Source organism: Lepidochelys kempii, chromosome 4, assembly GCF_965140285.1.
Source record: "Lepidochelys kempii isolate rLepKem1 chromosome 4, rLepKem1.hap1, whole genome shotgun sequence".
NCBI classification, from domain to species: Eukaryota; Metazoa; Chordata; order Testudines; family Cheloniidae; genus Lepidochelys; species Lepidochelys kempii.
Genome location: NC_136383.1, coordinates 27,434,334 through 27,453,057, shown reverse-complemented (window position 1 = coordinate 27,453,057; position 18,724 = coordinate 27,434,334). Strand labels below are relative to the sequence as shown.

Genomic DNA, 18,724 nt, shown 5'->3' with positions numbered 1-18,724 from the left:
CAGCAATTAACCCATCTTTGCTCAAGTCAAAATTGGCTAAACAGAAGTTATCTATACTGAATATAAAAGTTCCATGTAAGATGTCTGTCTGTGTTCTCTTGCTGTCTGCAAAACTTGCTGAGGTCTTTCATTCTGTTCCTTACAGTGCATGGACCAAACGAAAACATTGTCTTCTATAATTTCATGTTTCAGTCTCTCAAAATCCTTTTGTGAAATGATTCTGAAATACCTTGTGTGCATAATTAATACCAAATGGCATTAGTTAAATTTTATTGTATCCTACATTGGCCACACTTATAGGTTTCATTCCAAAACATATAACTAAGTCCACTGGTATTCCTTATACTTAAAATGGCCATTACCATTGGAGCCAATTATAGTTCTAAACTATAAAGAACTTGGTGTGCCCACTGTAATAGAATATTAAAAGTAACTAACATAGAATGTGACTAACTCTTCTTGCCAAAATACACATCCCACCGCAATACTGAGATTAGTTTAACTTCACAGTCTTCAGCTGCCACATGAACAGTTTTCATCAGATTAAAAAAACTAAGACTTTTTTTTAAATAGGGGATTAATTCATATTCATACTCTATTTTGCTTTTCAGTTACTATCATACCAAAAACCTAGTCTGTCTTTTCAATATCTTCCAGCTTTCCCGTATTTCAGGTGTTTTACTTTACCTGTTAGGATAAATAGATTTTTTTTTCTTTGGTAAATAGGCAAATCACAGATAATACATCTTAAAGTGGTTTTCTCCTTCCAGGCAACCTATGCCTTTAGGAGACATCAGACTCAGAGGATTTCCCTAGAGATGGCAATGGAAGGGAGAGAGTGATGAGGGTTGGGGGGGAGGGGAGAGGAACAACAGTCTTTTAGTACAAAAAGAAAAGGAGGACTTGTGGCACCTTAGAGACTAACAAATTTATTTGAGCAGAAGCTTTCGTGAGCTACAGCATCCGATGAAGTGAGCTGTAGCTCTCGAAAGCTTGTACTCAAATAAATTTGTTAGTCTCTAAGGTGCCAGAAGTCCCCCTTTTCTTTTTGCAGATACAAACTAACACGGCTGCTACTCTGAAACCAGTCTTTTAATATGATCTCTAAAATATTCTTGGTCATGAATTTTCAGCTGAATGGAATATTGATCCATATCTTACTTTATGATTATAATGATGTTGCCTTTTTGCTGTGTCACGGAGTAAATTATCCATATAGACATGGCAGATTTAACCATTTAAAAGTCACTTTAGCTTCATTTTTCTTTGAATAAATGTAATTATATGTACGCAAGTTAGTGTATGGGTATATTTATCAAACTGTGTCACATTAAGAATTGTCGCACGTGAGAATTTTGGACACTGAAGTATTGACTATGTGATGCCTGCAAGAAACTCTGGACAATGGTGTTTGTCACATACAACAATTTCATATTTTCTTAGCACTATTTATATTTTGAACTGTCCACTTTATGCGAGCTCTGTTTTTTAGCAATGCTATTCCCACATAGCAAGTTTTAAGGCAGTCTCTCTGCTATATGTAAAGTTTTACTGTATTGCCTCTTAGCAACCATTGATGGTAATTTCAGGTTTCAGAGTAGAAGTCATGTTAGTCTGTATTCACAAAAAGAAAAGGAGTACTCACTTTCTGCTTATTGTACGTCATTATAAACTAGTAGACAAAACAAGTCCACAATTATTATTACTTCGCAATATTCTTGCTCTGTAGAAGCTTGTATATCTTTCCTTGGAGATGTTATGATATTCATCCAGGTGAAAAGCTTATAGATACATAAATCTGGTTTTACTTACCATCTATACGTTTAAGGAGGAAGTTTTATGTGACTTAAAGGGTTGACCTTTGGCTACCTTTCCATGTGTTGGCTTGTAGCCATGATCACATACAATATGATGGAAAAATACAGCACTCTCTAAAAGAAGTGTAGATTAAACATTCTGTATTTTGCATAGAGATTATTATTAGTATTAGTATCACAGTAATGTCCAAAATGTGCTGGGTATTGAACCAACATATAAAATAACATGGGCAGAAATTTTCACAAGTGATCAGTTACTTTGGGTGCCTCTATTTGGGTGGTCAACCTGGACATTTTCAGAAACCTCATTTTCAGAAGCGGCGAGCATCTACCCTCTGAAAATGGGGCCCTTGCAAGATCTGTCTATTTGGGCATCCAAAACTGCTACTTGCTTTTGAAAATGTAGGCCTTGGTTCTTGCTCCAAAGAGCTTTCGATCTAGAGGAAAAAATATTTAGTGTTGTTTTGAAAGTGTAAATCTTAAGAATAAATAAAACTTAAAAATAGAGCTTTGGTTGCCATAGCCTGTGTGTGTGTTTCTCTCTCTCTCTTTTCTTAATCTAGTATGAAAGTACCAACTGGCTTGCTTTTAGGCTTTTTTGAGATCTTATCACCGGTGGCACATTCAGGAAAGAACTGCGGTAAAACTGAAGTGTTACTGTTCAGACTTTGTCTTGAAGAATATTGTAAAGCAGAGGTGTGATACAGAAGTCTTGAGTTGAGCTCGCAGTGCTACCTCCTGAGTCAGGAGAAATAATACCTTCCTCTCCTGTTGAAAGAAAAACATCTTTCTTTCTCCACCCTTCTCCTTTGCCTCTATAGGAAAAAAGTGATTCATTTTAGCTCCTGTATCGCTTATGTATAATGTAAATATCTGAAAAGCAAAACAAACAAATAGAACAAACCTTCCTGTGTAAAGTTTATGGATAACTTATGATTCTGAGTGACCATGGTGTATGCGCGTACCTTTTGTGTACATGTGTGCAAGCATAAATTAAGGACTCAGTCTGGGAAAGGATTTCAGGATGTGTACCTTGCTACAGTTTGGAAAAGATCTCGTGTGCATTTGTTTACCAACTAAAATAATGGTCAGTATCTAATATCTTTTAAGATTTGCTGTTGAAGTGAAAAGCACTGGCATGGTTATTAAAATCTAAAAATATGAAACCCATTTGATCAGTGGTTCTTTACCTACTTTTTATTTGAAACACTTGTTTTAGGAACTGATTATTTAATAGCTTTTTACCATTAAGCCACAGGAGTATACCGCATGAGTGAGTGAAAGGAAGAATAATTACAGTGGGATAATGATTAAAAATCTGTGCATTATTCTTTTTAAATGTACGAACCTCTTGTGAACTAGTTAGTTTGTTAAATAAAATGTAATTGATTATTTGATTTGGCATTGTGACAACTACACTGTATTCACGTAACAGGAGTTATGCAGTAAAAGTTAGGAAGTCTGGTCTTGCAACTGAGGTGCTGGGCTTCTCAAGACACTTGTGTTCATTTTCTGGCTTGGCCACGGACTTCCTGTTGGATAAGTCACTTAGGCCCCAGTATTGCAGTTGACCCGCTCATAGCAAATTCTCAGTTGGGGCCTCAAGATGCTCTTGTAATATAAACAATTGATTATGATGTTCCTTGGGAGGTTCAATAATAGTAGGCTAATATCAAAGGTAAATGACCTATATCATAATATTGAAATGACAGTTGATTATACATTATCCCTAAAAATATAAACAAAGATATGGCTTTAAAAAAAGAGAGAAATTGTTGCAGTAGTTTCACAGATCACAAATGTAAAATTTTATAGTTTTATTACAGAGGGAATTAAATTACAATGAACTCAAATTCAGGAAAAATGATTTTTTTCTATTGCAAACTTACTTTGTGAGACTATTATTACTATAGTATAGAAGTTTAATTTAAGCAAATAATCCATTAACAAAGGATTAAAATTTCCTCCAGCTATTTTCTATACAGTGTCTGCTTGGAGCAACTGGAGTTAAGCATAGCTCATCTGATGTATTTATTTGCTTTTTGTAGTTTATCTAATACTCAAAAGAGAAGCCAATGACCACATGCTTGGCCTAATTTAGAGTGACCATGTTTTCAGTAAAATAAATTTTACAGGAGCAATGAGAGAGAGGTCTTGAGGTCTTCCTTCACCATTTGGAATGTCCTCAGGAGAGCTGAGAGCACAAGGCAGGGGACCCTTAGTAACTAAACACAAGACAATCCCCTGGTGTGTGCCTTTTCAGTTCTCAAGAGGATGCCACTGGCTGTGTTGAGAACTTTATCTTGTTGTCTGTTCTTTATGTGGAATGTATGCCAACCCTTTATTGTTAAGATATGAATGTTATTTCTTATGCTGGGTCTTCTCAATAACCACCAAAAGAAATGAACAGTTACTGAGGCAGAATGCTAAGAACATGTTAGATGGTGATGGGGATTGCAGCATACAGGAAACAAAATCTTAGACACATTTCACTTAGCCTGGTCCACACTACAGGGTTAGGTCAAATTTAGCCGCCTTAGGTCGATTTTAAAAATGACTGCATCCACACAACCAACCCTGTTCCATCGACCTAAAGGGCTCTTAAAATTGGCTTCTGTACTCCTCCCTGATGAGGGGAGTAGCACTAAAATCAACCTAGCTGGGTCGAATTTGGGGTAGTGCGGACACAAATAGATGGTATTGGCCTCCAGGAACTATCCCAGAATGCTCCATTGTGACCGCTCTGGACAGCACTTTGAACTCCGATGCACTAGCCAGGTACACAGGAAAAGCTCTGGGAACTTTTGAATTTCATTTCTGTTTCATCAGTGTGGTGAACTCAGCAGCACAAGTGACCATGCAGTCCCCCCAGAAACGTAGAGCGTAGAATGTTTCTACACTCCCACTATCATCTCCGTCCCTGAGGTTATCACAGATTAGAAGGCGAAAAAAACACACTCATGATGACATGTTTTCTGAGCTCATGCAGTCCTCCCGCACCGATAGGGCACAGCTTAATGCATGGAGGCATTCAGTGGCAGAGTCCAGAAAAGAATTAAGTGAGTGCAAAGAGCGGAGGCAGGACATGATGCTGAGGCTAATGGAGGAGCAAACGGACATGATGAAGCATCCGTTGGAGCTGCAGGACAGCCAACAAGAGCACAGACCCCCGCTGCATCCAATGTATAACCGCCTACCCTCCTCCCCATGTTCCATAGCCTTCTCACCCAGATGCCCAAAAATGCGGGGGGGGCGTGGCACATGGCAGAGGCTCTGGGCGCCCAGCCACTCCACTCCAGATGATGGCCCAGGCAACAGAAGGCTGTCATTCAAACAGTTTGATTTTTAGTGTGGCTACAATAAGCAATGTGGCCTTATCCTTCCCTCCTCTCCCACCCCAACTGGGCTACCTTGTCCGTTATCTCATTTTTTTTAAATTAATAAAGAAAGAATGCATGGTTTCAAAACAATAGTTACTTTATTTCGAAGGGGAGAGAGTGGTTGGCTTACAGGGAATTAAAATTAACAAAGGGGGCGGGTTTGCATCAAGGAGGAGCACACACAACTGTCACACCGAAGCCTGGCCAGTCATGAAACTGGTTTTCAGAGCCTCTCTGATGCGCAGCGCGCCTTGCTGTGCTCTTCTAATCGCCCTGCTGTCTGGCTGCTCAAAATCAGACGCCAATCTATTTGCCTCAACCTCCCACCCTACCATACACGTCTCCCCCTTACTCTCACAGATATTATGGAGCACACAGCAAGCAGCAATAACAATGGGAATGTTGGTTGTGCTGAGGTCTGACCTAGTCAGCAAAGGGTGCCAACGACCTTTTAAATGTCCAAAGGCACATTCTACCACCATTCTGCACTTGCTCAGCCTATAGTTGAACTCCTCCTTACTACTGTCCAGGCTTCATGAGCCATGGGAGCAAGGGGTAGGCTGGGGTAGGTGCGACTGTGTGGTGCTGCTGGCTGGGAGAGCAGCCTGAGGCAGAAGCCTCCAGCTCGCATGAGATTCCAGGCAGGACTGAATCTCCATGAGACGAAACTTAAAGAAGAGAATGACCTGGAGGCTCTGGCCCCCATTCTGTGCTCTAAAAGAAGGATAGCCATGTCTGTCCAGGTGCCCCTGATCGACCTCTCCAAGGTCTGCCAGGAGCACCCAGGAGATGTACGATGGCTATCAGTCCTACTGCACCATCTGCTGCGAAGGCAAGGAGCTGCTGCTGTGTAGCAATGCAGTACTGCGTCTGCCAGCAGCACCCAGAAGACATACGGTGATGGTGAGCTGAGTGGGCTTCATGCTTGCTGTGGTATGGCATCGTTGCACGGGTAACCCAGGAAAAAAGGCACAAAACGATTGTCTACCGTTGCTTTCACAAAGGCAGGCAGGGAGGGAGGGGTGCCTGATTACATGTACCCAAAACCACCTGTGACAACGTTTTTGCCCCATCAGGCATTGGGAGCTTAACCCAGAATTCCAGTGGGCAACGGAGGCTGCAGGAACTGTGGGATAGCTACCCACAATGTACTGCTCTGTAAGTCGATGCTAGCCACGGTAGTGAGGACGCACTCCGCTGACTTAATGCTCTTAGTATGGACATATGCAATCGACTGTATAAAATCGGTTTCTAAAAATTGACTTCTATAAAATCGACCTAATTTTGTAGTGTAGACTTACCCTCAATGTCGGTTTAGACTCTCATCACTATCTTTCCTGCATTGTCTGTTGCACCTAATTTATCTATGTTAGATGTACTCCAGGTGTTATCTTCTGACCACTCGTGGGCTGCAGAATGCTGGTTGGTCACATGGTGCTGGTTCTCTTTGTTTCCACTTGGCAAATCTCAAAATCAGCTAAGACACCGGAAATACTTTGGTAATATTACTTTACCAAGTATTCAAGTGCTATAGTTGCCAAAGGGATGATATTTCCTCACCAGTAGGAGGGAAGGTTCCATAAAAAAGTGAAACCACAATTGCAAGTCCCGCTTTAAACACATTTTTATGAGTAATTTTAATGCTCACTAGTTTGCAACTGCTTTGCAACTAACATATTCCTTCATACTTTGTGGGCTGTTTATACCAGACTAGGCCCTTAATTGCCTTTTTTTTTTTAAATATAATCTTTTTAAATTTGTGTTTTTCAGTTACTGCTGCAAGTGAAAATGAAATAGCCACACATTTGCAGCCAGGTGCAAGGAAACTGAAATATAGCTATAAGTTTTCACCTAGAGGAGTTACTGTAATATGTGATAAAGCTGAAATTACATGGCTCTGCTATACATGTTGTAATGATTGCTCCTGCCCTCTGTTGGTGATTTCAATAACTGCATGTGTTAACAGTGCAATATGAAACTATTTTTTATGCCTGTACATGTATGCAAATATCTATGTTCATACACACAATATTCAGATTCTGATAATGGAAGGTGCTGTTTGTGCTAAGAGTATTCAGTCACTCGTGTTTTCACTAATTAATCATTAATCACCTGCAGCTGGAACAACAGCTTTTTTTAATTAGTGTCTGTTTATTAAAAATCTGCTTTCAGAGCACTTACAGTGCTGCGCCACAGAAACTGTGCATTGTGTCTTCTATAAACCAAGAGGTAAAAACAAGTTTAGTTTTTTTGTTCTGTGTTTATAGATGCAAGACTCTTTGTAAGACTGGGTACCATGTTGGGTACACTACCATACATAAACATGCTTAATAAATATGCTGCTTAAGCTGGGTTCTCCCCTCAAAGACATCCCATGATTATTTTGTTCCCTGAATATCATGAATAGTTAATAGCTCATAAAACTGGGGTTGACTTGCTTTTAAGTACTGGACAACTAATATGTATATCTTCACAGGCCTCACAAAGCACATTGCCTCTGGCCTTCTTTACATTTCTACTGTAGTTAATTTTCTCAGGGAAGCTTAACTACATTAGAAATGTAAAGAAGATTATGCTTTAATTTTAAAAATGATCGAACCCTTCTTGTGACACTAGTCTGGTAAAAGTGAACTGGTATAAGCCAGTTACTAGGATTAGAAATAGATCTGGAGGAAAATTCAGGGGTTGGGGAAATCTCTGAAAATTTTCATGAAAAATGTTTTTCACCTGGTGACCATTCCTAGTGGAAAAGAGGAATTACCTGGGCTCCACTTCTGTAGGAGGATGCTGGAGGTGCAGTGGGAGGGGGATGCAGGGACCTAATGATTTCTCTCAATATGAAAGGGATCAACTTTTAAGTTTGGCGTGTATTCCAAATTTTCATCTCTTTAACGCTCTCCAAAATACTTAAGTGAATCCTGTGCACTGTGTTGTGATGGTGATGGATGAGCATTGGTTTTGACTTTGTGGGTTAAGGCAGCAGAAATTTTGTTTTCTAGGCCTGCTCCAAAATGCAAGCCAGCTTGCATTATAGGGATGCTCCTGGTTTGGAGAGTTAAATTTTAAATCGGGAGCCTCATTTAAGAAATTTAGAGGCATAAAATTTGGTCAAAAATGCTGAACTGAATGTTGGGTAGAATTCAGCAGGAGCCATAGCCCTTTGCTAATTCTTAAAACTAAATTGTATTAGTGCATTTTCACAGTGCCATGTTGATATTAAAGGACAGAAATGTAAATTTTATTTTTGTTTGCTTATTTGGGTCATTGACCTCTTTTTTATTTTATTGTATTATTATTATTATTTATTTTATTATTTATTATTATTGTGGCCTTTCCCCAGCTGAGAGGAGTACGACACCACAGATTCTGTTTTCTTAGTGAAGACTAGAGGAGCAAGGGAAGAAAATGGTTTATGGATGTGGTGCATATGTAATATGTGTGCACAGCTTACTTGTTTTCTATTGTCTGAGGAATGATGGGTAAAGGGCATAAAAAACTTATGCAGACAGACTGCATATTCCCAATTCTTCAGTTTTACAGTCCGTGGCTCTTCAAATAGCAACAGAAGCTGATAAATCGAATTTGTCGTATGAACACACTTATTTTACTCAGTTGTGGTACCATCATCACTTCTCCTTCTTGCTTTGTCATCGTTGAAAGTAAAGTTGAAAGTTAACTTAAACTAAACCAAATTTAATAAAAACTCATCTAGATGTTACAAGTGACATTAGATGGATTTGTAGGTTCAGCTCTGAATAGTGACTTGTATGTGTGAATTTAGCACTAAAAGCATTGGCAACCTGCAAGTCCCTTGCTGTTATTCCTAGACTTATTCTGAGGAGAGAGAAGTAATCATGACAAATCGCAGATGGTTTTGGAAACAAATGCCGATTGGTGATCTCATCCTACCAGTATCACTCTAATTACTTTTCACAGGATTTGAACTTGAGTTTCCTGAGGTGATAGGCTTATGCAGTAATGTTCTGTACCATCAAGCCCTCTGATCCTCCAGGCAGTCCCAAAATTTCACTTTAAATGACATTGGCAAGTAACTTAATCCCTAAATGTTACCTATTTGTACCCTCTTTTGTACATGTAATATTTTAAAACCTTGTAAGTGTTGTTGGATTCCCCCTCCACCCCGCATAAATATGATGACTAGAATCCAGAGCCTCTGCTAAAACATTAAGAAATGAAAGGGGAAAAATAATAGCTCATATTTTATGTGTTTGTACTACTGAGCCAAAAGCAGTTGTGTGTTCCCTCTTATGGCACTGCAGCAGCAGTTAATTAACAATCTTATTCCCGGAGCTGCACTAAGGACATTAGTGATGCTAGTACTCAAACAGAAAACGAAACAAATTATTAACTTGTTTTCCAGCCTGTACTGCCACAGTGGAATGTGGGGATGGTACTCTGAAATGTCTTGTGTAGATAATGTACCTGGTATGAGGGGCAGCACAGGAGATGAGAGGTGGTGGAATCTCCTTCCTTTGAGGTTTTTAAGGTCAGGCTTGAGAAAGTCCTGCCTAGGATGATTTAGTTGGGGATTGGTCCTGCTTTGAGCAGGTGGTTGGACTAGATGATCTCCTGAGGTCCCTTCCAACCCTGATATTCTATGATATGATGAAAAGTGAAGCAGTCGATTTTAAATTTCTTTAGAAATGCAACTAAATACATATATGCGCACACACCTGCTCAAAATTGGCAGGCACACTATTTTCAGACATTTAAAGACATAGTAATTTAGGACCAAAATTTATTTTGGTTTTGCTTTCAGAAAATATATATTGTAAATAGGGTTGGACATTTGAATGGTACAAAAATGACCGGTCAATTGATCGGTGAAATATTGTCAAGATAATGTCAAAAGTGGTCAAATATTTTAAAGCACACTACTTTATTAGAACAGTAACAAAGTCTAAGACTTTTTGGTCTCCAATAGCCTTAGCCGTAAATACTTGCATCTAATTACAAAAACAAAGTCACTTAACTGAGTTATTTTAACTCAGAAAAATACAAAACTCGATGAAGTTCTTAAAAATTAAAGAATTTTTTAGCAATGTTAGTATTTAAATGTGAATGTTATTAAAGACCAAACCGTTAGAAAAGAAAAAGGAAATAGAATAGAAATAAAACAAACACCTAGCAACTATGAAAGGGCAAAGTCTGTTTTTATAGTCCATCAATGCTAGGTAGGCAACAAACCAACTCTTTAAACAGCTCAATGACCGTGCATCCATAGGTGCTGGAACTAGGGGTCCTGGGGGTCCTGCAGGACCTTTCAGCTTGAAGTGGTTTCCATTATATACAGGGTTTACGGTTTGGTTCAATGGCTCTCAGCACCCCCGCTATACACATTCATAGAATCACAGAATATTAGGGTTGGAAGAGATGGAGGTCATCTAGTCCAACCCCCCAGCTCAAAGCAGGACCAACACCAACTAAATCATCCCAGCCAGGGCTTTGTCAAGCCGGGCCTTAAAAACCTCTAAGGATGGAGATTCCACCACCTCCCAAGGTAACCCATTCCAGTGCTTCACCACCCTCCTAGTGAAATAGTGTTTCCTAATATCCAACCTAGACCTCCTGCACTGCAACTTGAGACCATTGCTCCTTGTTCTGTCATCTGCCACCACTGAGAACAGCCAAGCTCCATCCTCTTTGGAACCCCGCTTCAGGTAGTTGAAGGCTGCTATCAAATCCCACCTTACTCTTCTCTTCTGCAGACTAAATAACCCCAGTTCCCTCAGCCTCTCCTCGTAAGTCATGTGCTCCAGCCCCCTAATCATTTTTTTGCCCTCTGCTGGATTGTCTCCAATTTGTTCACATCCCTTCTGTAGTGCGGGGACCAAAACTGGACGCAATATTCCAGGTGTGGCCTCACCAGTGCCGAATAGGGGGGAATAATCACTTCCCTCAATCTGCTGGCAATGCTCCTACTAATACAGCCCAATATGCCATTGGCCTTCTTGGCAACAAGGGCACACTGCTGACTCATATCCAACTTCTCGTCCTCTTTAATCCCCAGGTCCTTTTCTGCAGAACTACTGCTTAGCCAATCATTCCCCAGCCAGTAGCGGTGCATGGGATTCTTCCATCCTGAGTTCAGGACTCTGCACTTGTCCTTGTTGAACCTCATCAGATTTCTTTTAGCCCAATCCTCCAATCTGTCTATGTCACTGGACCCTCCAGCCTATCTACCTCTCCCCACAGCTTAGTGTCATCTGCAGACTTGCTGAGGGTGCAATTCATCCCATTATCCAGATCATTAATAAGGATGTTGAACAAAACTGGCCCCGGGACTGACCCCTGGGGCACTCCACTTGATACCAGCTGCCAACTAGACATCGAGCTGTTGATCACTACCTGTTGAGCCTGACAATTTAGCCAGCATTCTGTCCACCTTATAGTCCATTCACCCAATCCATACTTCCTTAACTTGCTTAATTCAACATGGTTCCAGCACCCTTACATGCATCTTTTCTCTTGTGGTGGGAAGAACATTCAGTGTCTGGGAGCCTTCCTCTCCATCCCTCTTGGCTTTCAGAATTAATTTCTTAGTTTAGACAGTTTAGATTGTAAGCTGTTCAGGGGAAGGAGTGTGTCATTTAATTTATTTAATGTGCTTTGTGAACTTCCCTGTATATTGATACCCTTGTATACAAATGAAGTTATACATACTTACATACGTTGTTTGTTCAAATATTCCAGCCAATCAAGATGCCCAACATTCAGTTAATTCACCTTTTTTCCCAACACGTGGCATTAGCATGTAGCAAAGTTAGTGATTAAGACATTTATGTGGGTAACAGATGGCACCATGGTGCAGTCAAAAAGGTAGGCACCACCTACAGCAGGGCATTCTTGCTGTAATATTTGACTGTGGTCAAATAATTGACATTATTAGACTGGTCAATTGACTGGCTTTCCAAGCCTAATTTTAAAAGGAAAATCTAAATTTTGGCACTAGACTGTTTGTCTCTTTAAAGTCTGAAGACAGTGTCTCTACTGAATTTGTGCGTGTGTAATGGGGAATGGATCACTTGATTGCCGTTCTGTTCATTCCTTTTGGGGTACCTGGCATTGACCACTGTCAGAAGACAGGATACTGGGCTAGATGGACCTTTTGGTCTGACACAGTATGGCTGTTCTTATGTTCTTATATTCTCCCAATATTAATAGAATTATTTGAATAAAAAGAGATTTTTGTCTAGGTTTAAAAATTTCCTGTGGTGTTTGCAACCCAGAAATTTCAGCATTGTGCTAATGCAGGATGAACCAGAAAGTAAAACTTGTTGTAAACAAATAAAATGGACTGGTCTATTTTTTTTTCCAAATGTCCAGGCTGGATCTGATGCAGTAACTAAGTGGAATAATAGGTGGAAAGAAATTAAAATGACAAAATTAATTCAGTTTTCATCACTTAGTAATATGAGTTAGGAATTCTCTGTGTTCTGTTTTGTTTTTTTGTTTTACTGTAAATGAAAGTGTGTGACTTTTAACTTATCAAACCTTTTAACCTACAAAGTAGGTGTCTTTTAAAAAGTATGTTGATTGTTAAATTTAAGAAATCTTTAAGTATGGAAGACTTGCTTTAATGTTTCCAGATACACCAGTGACCCCCAATATGATGGGTATTAGGGAGGCAATGTCTCAATAATACAGTTTTGTAGATGTCCTGAATCATTCCTAAAGCTTCCATTCACTCTTCACGCTGAGCATCCTTTCAATCTGACCCACCCTCGGCAGTAGCCAGAATCAATATAATTACCCTGCAGCTGGCAAGGCAGGAAGCTTCTAATACCACTCCAATTTAGCTGCTAGGGAAAGGGGGCTAAGCGGGGATAATACTGCAACCTAATCCTAGAAGCTGAGAGCGTCAATTGAGCTTCTAACTAATGCTGCCTTAAGGAGAGAGAGAGCAAGAGTACTTGAAGTTGGCTCGAAACCTGGAACTTTGAATAATGGCAATACACAGAATGCTATCCATTAGGCCATTGCTGGGACAACCCATTTTGTTTTATACTTCTGTCTGAAATATCCTCCACTTTTCCACATGCCAAGAGAACAGTCTTAGAGCTCTTTCACTAATGTTTGACTGAGACAGACAGACTGCTTGTGGGATATTGTATGTAAACAATGATTTCTAATAGAGCAAAGCTATAAATACAAAAAAGGAAGGGATTTTTGAAAGGCACTCTGCCAGTAATTAAAGAGAAGGGGCTGTCTGCAAAGTCTTGTGGTTTAACCTAGATAGATCTATGTCTGTAGACACATGGGCAGTAAATATCTGAGATGTAGTGTAATGTACATTAAGATCTTTCCTGGGAAAGGAGCATTATGTCATGGTTCTGCAATACTACTAAAGCAATATTTAGTTCCATTCCCTTCTCCCACAACAACCCCTGTTTTTAACATTCTCTGTAAGCAGTGACTCATTTTTTAATCATGTGTAAAGGATATAAAAACTAGGTCCAAGATTTTTTTTTTAAAAAATGTTTGAATAATAGATTTTGGGCACATGTGCATGTTGAACAGCTGCTGTTAATTTTCTGTCTATGGTATAGCCACAAGCTATAAAGAAAGAATAGAAGATTCAGATTACTTAACATGTATATGCTCAAAAGTGTTTTCAGACAGAGCTGATGGCCAGCAGAGCTTTGAAAGATTATCTTTTTTGAGACGAGTGGCTTTTCCCAGTAGAGTGACCAGATATTTTTTGTTTGTGATTTCCAGCTGTCCCATTTCCTCCAAGCCACCGGCTCACAGCTAAGGAAGTGTTTGATAATGATGGAAAACCCCGTGTGGATATCTTAAAGGCACACCTTATGAAGGAGGGGAGGCTGGAAGAGACTGTTGCTTTGAGAATAGTAACAGAGGGTGCTTCAATTCTCCGTCAGGAAAAAAACTTGCTGGACATAGATGCCCCAGTCACAGGTAAGTGCCAATATTAAATCGGAACATGCAAGCACATGCATTCAGGAATATACTACTCCTCTGAGAGTTCGGTGAAAGTTTCCTACTCCACTGACTGCTCTCAGTACTTAACTCTGCATCTCTGAATCCACTGCCAAAGTGGGCCTGATCCTAAGAGTTGCTGAGATCCTTAACTTCCACTGATATTAGAGGAAAGGACCTTATGGGCTGAAAACTTTTGCTTCTAAAGTATGGAGAGTTCTCTAGACTAATATATAAGATTAAAAGTGTGTTCTAAAAGATAAAACTGATAAAAGATAACTGCCTGTTTTACCAGATGTTAATTCCGTACATTTACAGATGGCCTTCACCTCAGTAGCACCATTCAAACTTAGTCAGCCTTACTCTGAAGGATCAATGATGCTGTAGTGAAAGGAAACTTCATTATAAGTGGTCAGAGCAACAACAAATGAGCAAAAAGAAAAAGCTAGAAGAACCTCCGCATATTATTTGTCTACGGAATTAATGAATTGTTCTGATTAAAGAACCCATTTTGCCCTTGGCTATCAAACATTTCCACTCACTCATTAATTCTCAGGAAATGCCTTGTGCCTGATCTTCCTTCTCTGATTGTCTCCCACTTCTGACTGCATTCTGTGCATAGGAATGCATTTGCTGGTTTTAATACACTCTTTTTGTATTTTTATTATTTAAAAAAATTTTTTTTTGCAAACATACAGTTGCTTTTCTGAGAAGTTGAAGAGTCTTTGACAGGAAAACTGATCCACGGTTTAGAGAGTTAGTTGCAGAGCTAAACATTACTTCCTCATAGTATGAATCCTAGACATATAGGGTTGGTTTTTTTTCAAGGAGACTGGAGGATTTGTACCTTCTCTTGGTAGTTTTACCAGAAACAGAAAAGCAGAGCCAGAGTGGAAAGAAAAGTTACTTTAGTAAAGGCAGAAAGAAGAGCACTAAGACCCATAATTAGCATTGGTGTTGTCCACCAGATACTATGTGAACTCAGCAAGTGCCTTAATAGTTTTGTTATTTTCAGAAAAGCTACTTCTGAAACCAATAACACAAAGTGGGACATTTAAGCATCAAATGTAGCATAATTTATTAAAGTCTATTTTCTGAAATGTCATCAAAACATGGAACCCTAGGTAAGTCTCCATATTTCGTTACTTGAGACGATGAGTCAATCATATGTTCTCTTACTCTTCTGGGAGGAAATATGTGTCATGTAGCTCCATAGGTGAACCCTTTGGATGATTGAGGGGAGTCTTAGAGTCTGTAGGCCTTCCCTGCAGAAGAGGATACGGGCTGTGAAGTAGGTTAAATGGAGGAAGACAAGTTCTACAGGGATGCAGCACTCTCTCCTGAATTAAGGGATGCCACCTCTTCCTTCACCACTTTTGGGTCTTTCAGAGAGGTTGTAGTGTGTCTCGAGGAGTGGTTCTATGTGACTTATGCTATCATTCCCTTTTACATTCACCACTAACTCCGAGATAGACATTCTTAGATATCTTTTTTGTTAATTATTCTGAGTAATTTAGCGATGTTATCTCCCTCCTCCCAGATTAATCCCTGGAGGCCTTAGCCAATTTTAGTCTTGTTCTCTCTTATCTGAGTTTACATCTCTTTTGACCATCATTCAAATATATTATCTTCTGGCAATGGGTTGCAGTACTACTGTATTTCCTCGGTTTGGCTAATGGCTGTTTACCTGGAAGCTGACATGGTGAAGCTTGTATCCTGATGCCTGCTACTGAGGTAATTTGATAGTTCATATGCTCTGTGAACAAACCCAAGCTGTAAACTGAGAGCTGGAATAGCAAAACTAATCACTAACAGAAGACAAAAATCTAGAAAGGAGGAAAAGAAAACCTGTGTGTGATGCCCATTCTATTCAGTAAATATTCTATTCATCCATCCAACAGAAAGTTTCTTTGGTTCCTGATAGGTCAGGATCACTGCCAGTTCAGAGTCCTTCCCTTTGGACGAGCAACAGCACCCAGGGTATTCTCAAAGGTTTTCTCTGTGGTGGCAGCCCAAATGAGATGTGACAACTACACAGTTTTCCCGGACTTGGACGACTGGCTCCTCACAGGTTGCTCCAGCCAAGAGGTCAGGTCGGTGACTTTGTCCCTGCTTCCTCTTCTAGCGGTGCTGGGTGTCTGTGTGAACCAAAAAAAAAAAAAAAAAATCCATTTTGACCACCACATAGTGGATAAACTTTATTGGAATGACACTGGACTCAACTTCAGCAAGATCACCACAGAAGGATTGCAGTCAATGAGCTATTTAATAACTCAGGCTACTCACAGACCAAAGTATCATGTGGCCTAGTAGAGAAAGGCATACTTTGATCATAGTATGCCTTTCTCTACTAGGCCACATGATTCTTTGGTGACCATGGTGATGTTGTTCCACATTATTTGGCTCTGGAGTCAATATCACCACAGAAGGATTGCAGTCAATGAGCTATTTGATAACTCAGGTAACTCACAGACCAAAGTATCATGTGGCCTAGTAGAGATAGGCATGCTTTGATCATAGTATGCCTTTCTCTACTAGGCCACATGATATTGTGTAATTATGTGGCAATATTTGCCAGACTTCATTTACACTGCCTTACACTGTCTATTCACCAGACAATGATCATGTGAACATTAGTGTGATTGTTCCTGCCAGGCTTATTGCCTCTCTCTCACCTGGTGGTTGAATCCGGAATGAGTTTGAGTGGGAGTCCCCTTCAACACTCTCGCTGCCAGTGCCATCGTAGTAACAGATGCGTCTCTTCTGGGATAGGGCGCTCCCCTGTATGGCCACACTGCTCAGGGCACTTGGATCTCACAGGAGGCCAGACTATACATCAGTCTGTTAGAACTGAGAGCATTCTGGCCTGAAGGACATTTTCCCCTCCCATATATTCACTCCAGAGCCAAATAATGTGGGACAACATCACCATGGTCTTTTATATAAACAAGCAGGGTGGAGCAAGATCCCTTCCCTTCTGCCTGGAAGCAGCCAGACTTCGAAATTGGTGCATCAGAAACCACACCAGTTGTTCAAGCCACTTACCTACCAGGTATTCAGAATTCTCTAGGGAACAACCTAAGCAGGCACTTCTCTGCCTGGGGAATGAGTGGGAAATACACAGCTGTGTCCTGAGGGAAATATTCACTCAGTGGGGAACACCCCAGTGGGATCATGCTATGTTCCAAAGGAACAGGAAACTATACCTGTACTGCTCCTGAGTAGCTATCGCCCACGACTCCCAGGGTGACGCTTTCCTGTTATCATGGACAGACCAGCTCAGGTATGCCTTTCTGCCCATCCCCCGCGACCACAGGTCTTGAGAAAGATCTGTTATGACAGGGCCAGAATCATTTTCATGGCACCCAACTGGCCCAGACATTTTGGTTCACAGAACTTGTGAGAATATCAACCTGTCCTTCTACCAGGATCTGTCCCTTCCTGGATCTTCTAAATCAGGAAGAGGGCAAAATCAGACACCCCAATCCAGACCCCTCACAGCCTGGTGTGTGGATGTGTGTCAGATCTAGAATGGCCATGTTTGGAAGCTCTCCAAGCTATTCTTACACAGAGTAGCAAAGTTTCAACTAGGAACTGCTACCTAGCTAAATGGAGATTTTTCTCTACGTGGGCACAGCACAATCACTTTTTCTCAGACTCTTCAGATATCCCAGTCATTTTAGATTATTTCCTATCATTGAAGAACTTGGATCTCTCAATTAGCTCATTGTGGGTCCATCTCACAGCAGTCAGTGCCTTTCTTCCTCCAGTACACGGGGCTTCTGTTTTTATTTGCCAATGCAAGTTAGATTTCTGCAGGGTCTAGTAATGGCCTTTCTGCGTGTGGTCAAGCCTACACCTCAAAAGGAGTTTAGTTTTGTGCTGTCATTATTTACCAGACCACCATTTGAATCTTTGACCAGATGCTCTATATCCCACATTTTTAGTTGCTGTTACTTTGGTCAGAATGGTGAGCGAGATGGGAGCACTCATGGTGGATCCACTGTGAACCATTTTTCACAAGGAGATCTCCTTTTGCCTTTATCCTAAGTTCCTCCCTGTGACTTATTTTTTGGTGCCTCCTATTGGCTGGGTGTGGTGCTGCAATCTCTCCCCCCCCCCGCTCCTGGTGCCCCCTGTAGGTTGCCAACCTTGCTAGGTAGGTCTTCAGTGTCTTGGGCATCCAGCTAAGTCACACAATCAAACCTGAATGAACCCCTTCTAGAGGGTAGCAAAGAGATTAACAAAACTCACTAGGGTCTTCAGATCTGCCTCTGGCCCTTTCAGTCTAGCCCCTTTCTCAGGCTTTTAGTAGAAGTCCAGCCAGAATTGTCGGTCTACCCTCACCAGTCTTTAGACCTTCTCTGGGTATTTTCAAATCTAGCCCCTTTTCTTTTAAAACTTTCCAGGTTTTAGGCCTCCCCACAATGGGGGAGCCAAGCCCGCCCAGTACTCCAGATCCCGATCCAGGGACGCTATACGCAGCAGCCATGTACTGCTGTCTCCAGGTCACTGCTGCTAGTCCCTGGGCCTTTTCCCACGTAGTCCCTTTCCTTTTACCTGTTA

At 40.6% G+C, this 18,724-nt stretch overlaps 1 protein-coding gene across 3 annotated transcripts in view; it reads left to right on the top strand.

Annotated features, from left to right (window-relative positions):
• Positions 1–18,724, top strand: part of PPP3CA (protein phosphatase 3 catalytic subunit alpha) — a 334,463-nt gene that overhangs the window by 126,672 nt on the left and 189,067 nt on the right. For 2 of the 3 annotated variants that reach the window (XM_073340795.2, XM_073340794.2), the window contains exon 2: positions 13,937–14,137. The exons of the other annotated variant lie outside the window; for it this stretch is intronic. In XM_073340795.2, the coding sequence (XP_073196896.1) occupies positions 13,937–14,137 (201 nt within the window). The remainder of the gene's footprint in view (positions 1–13,936; positions 14,138–18,724) is intronic. 3 annotated transcript variants of the gene reach the window in all.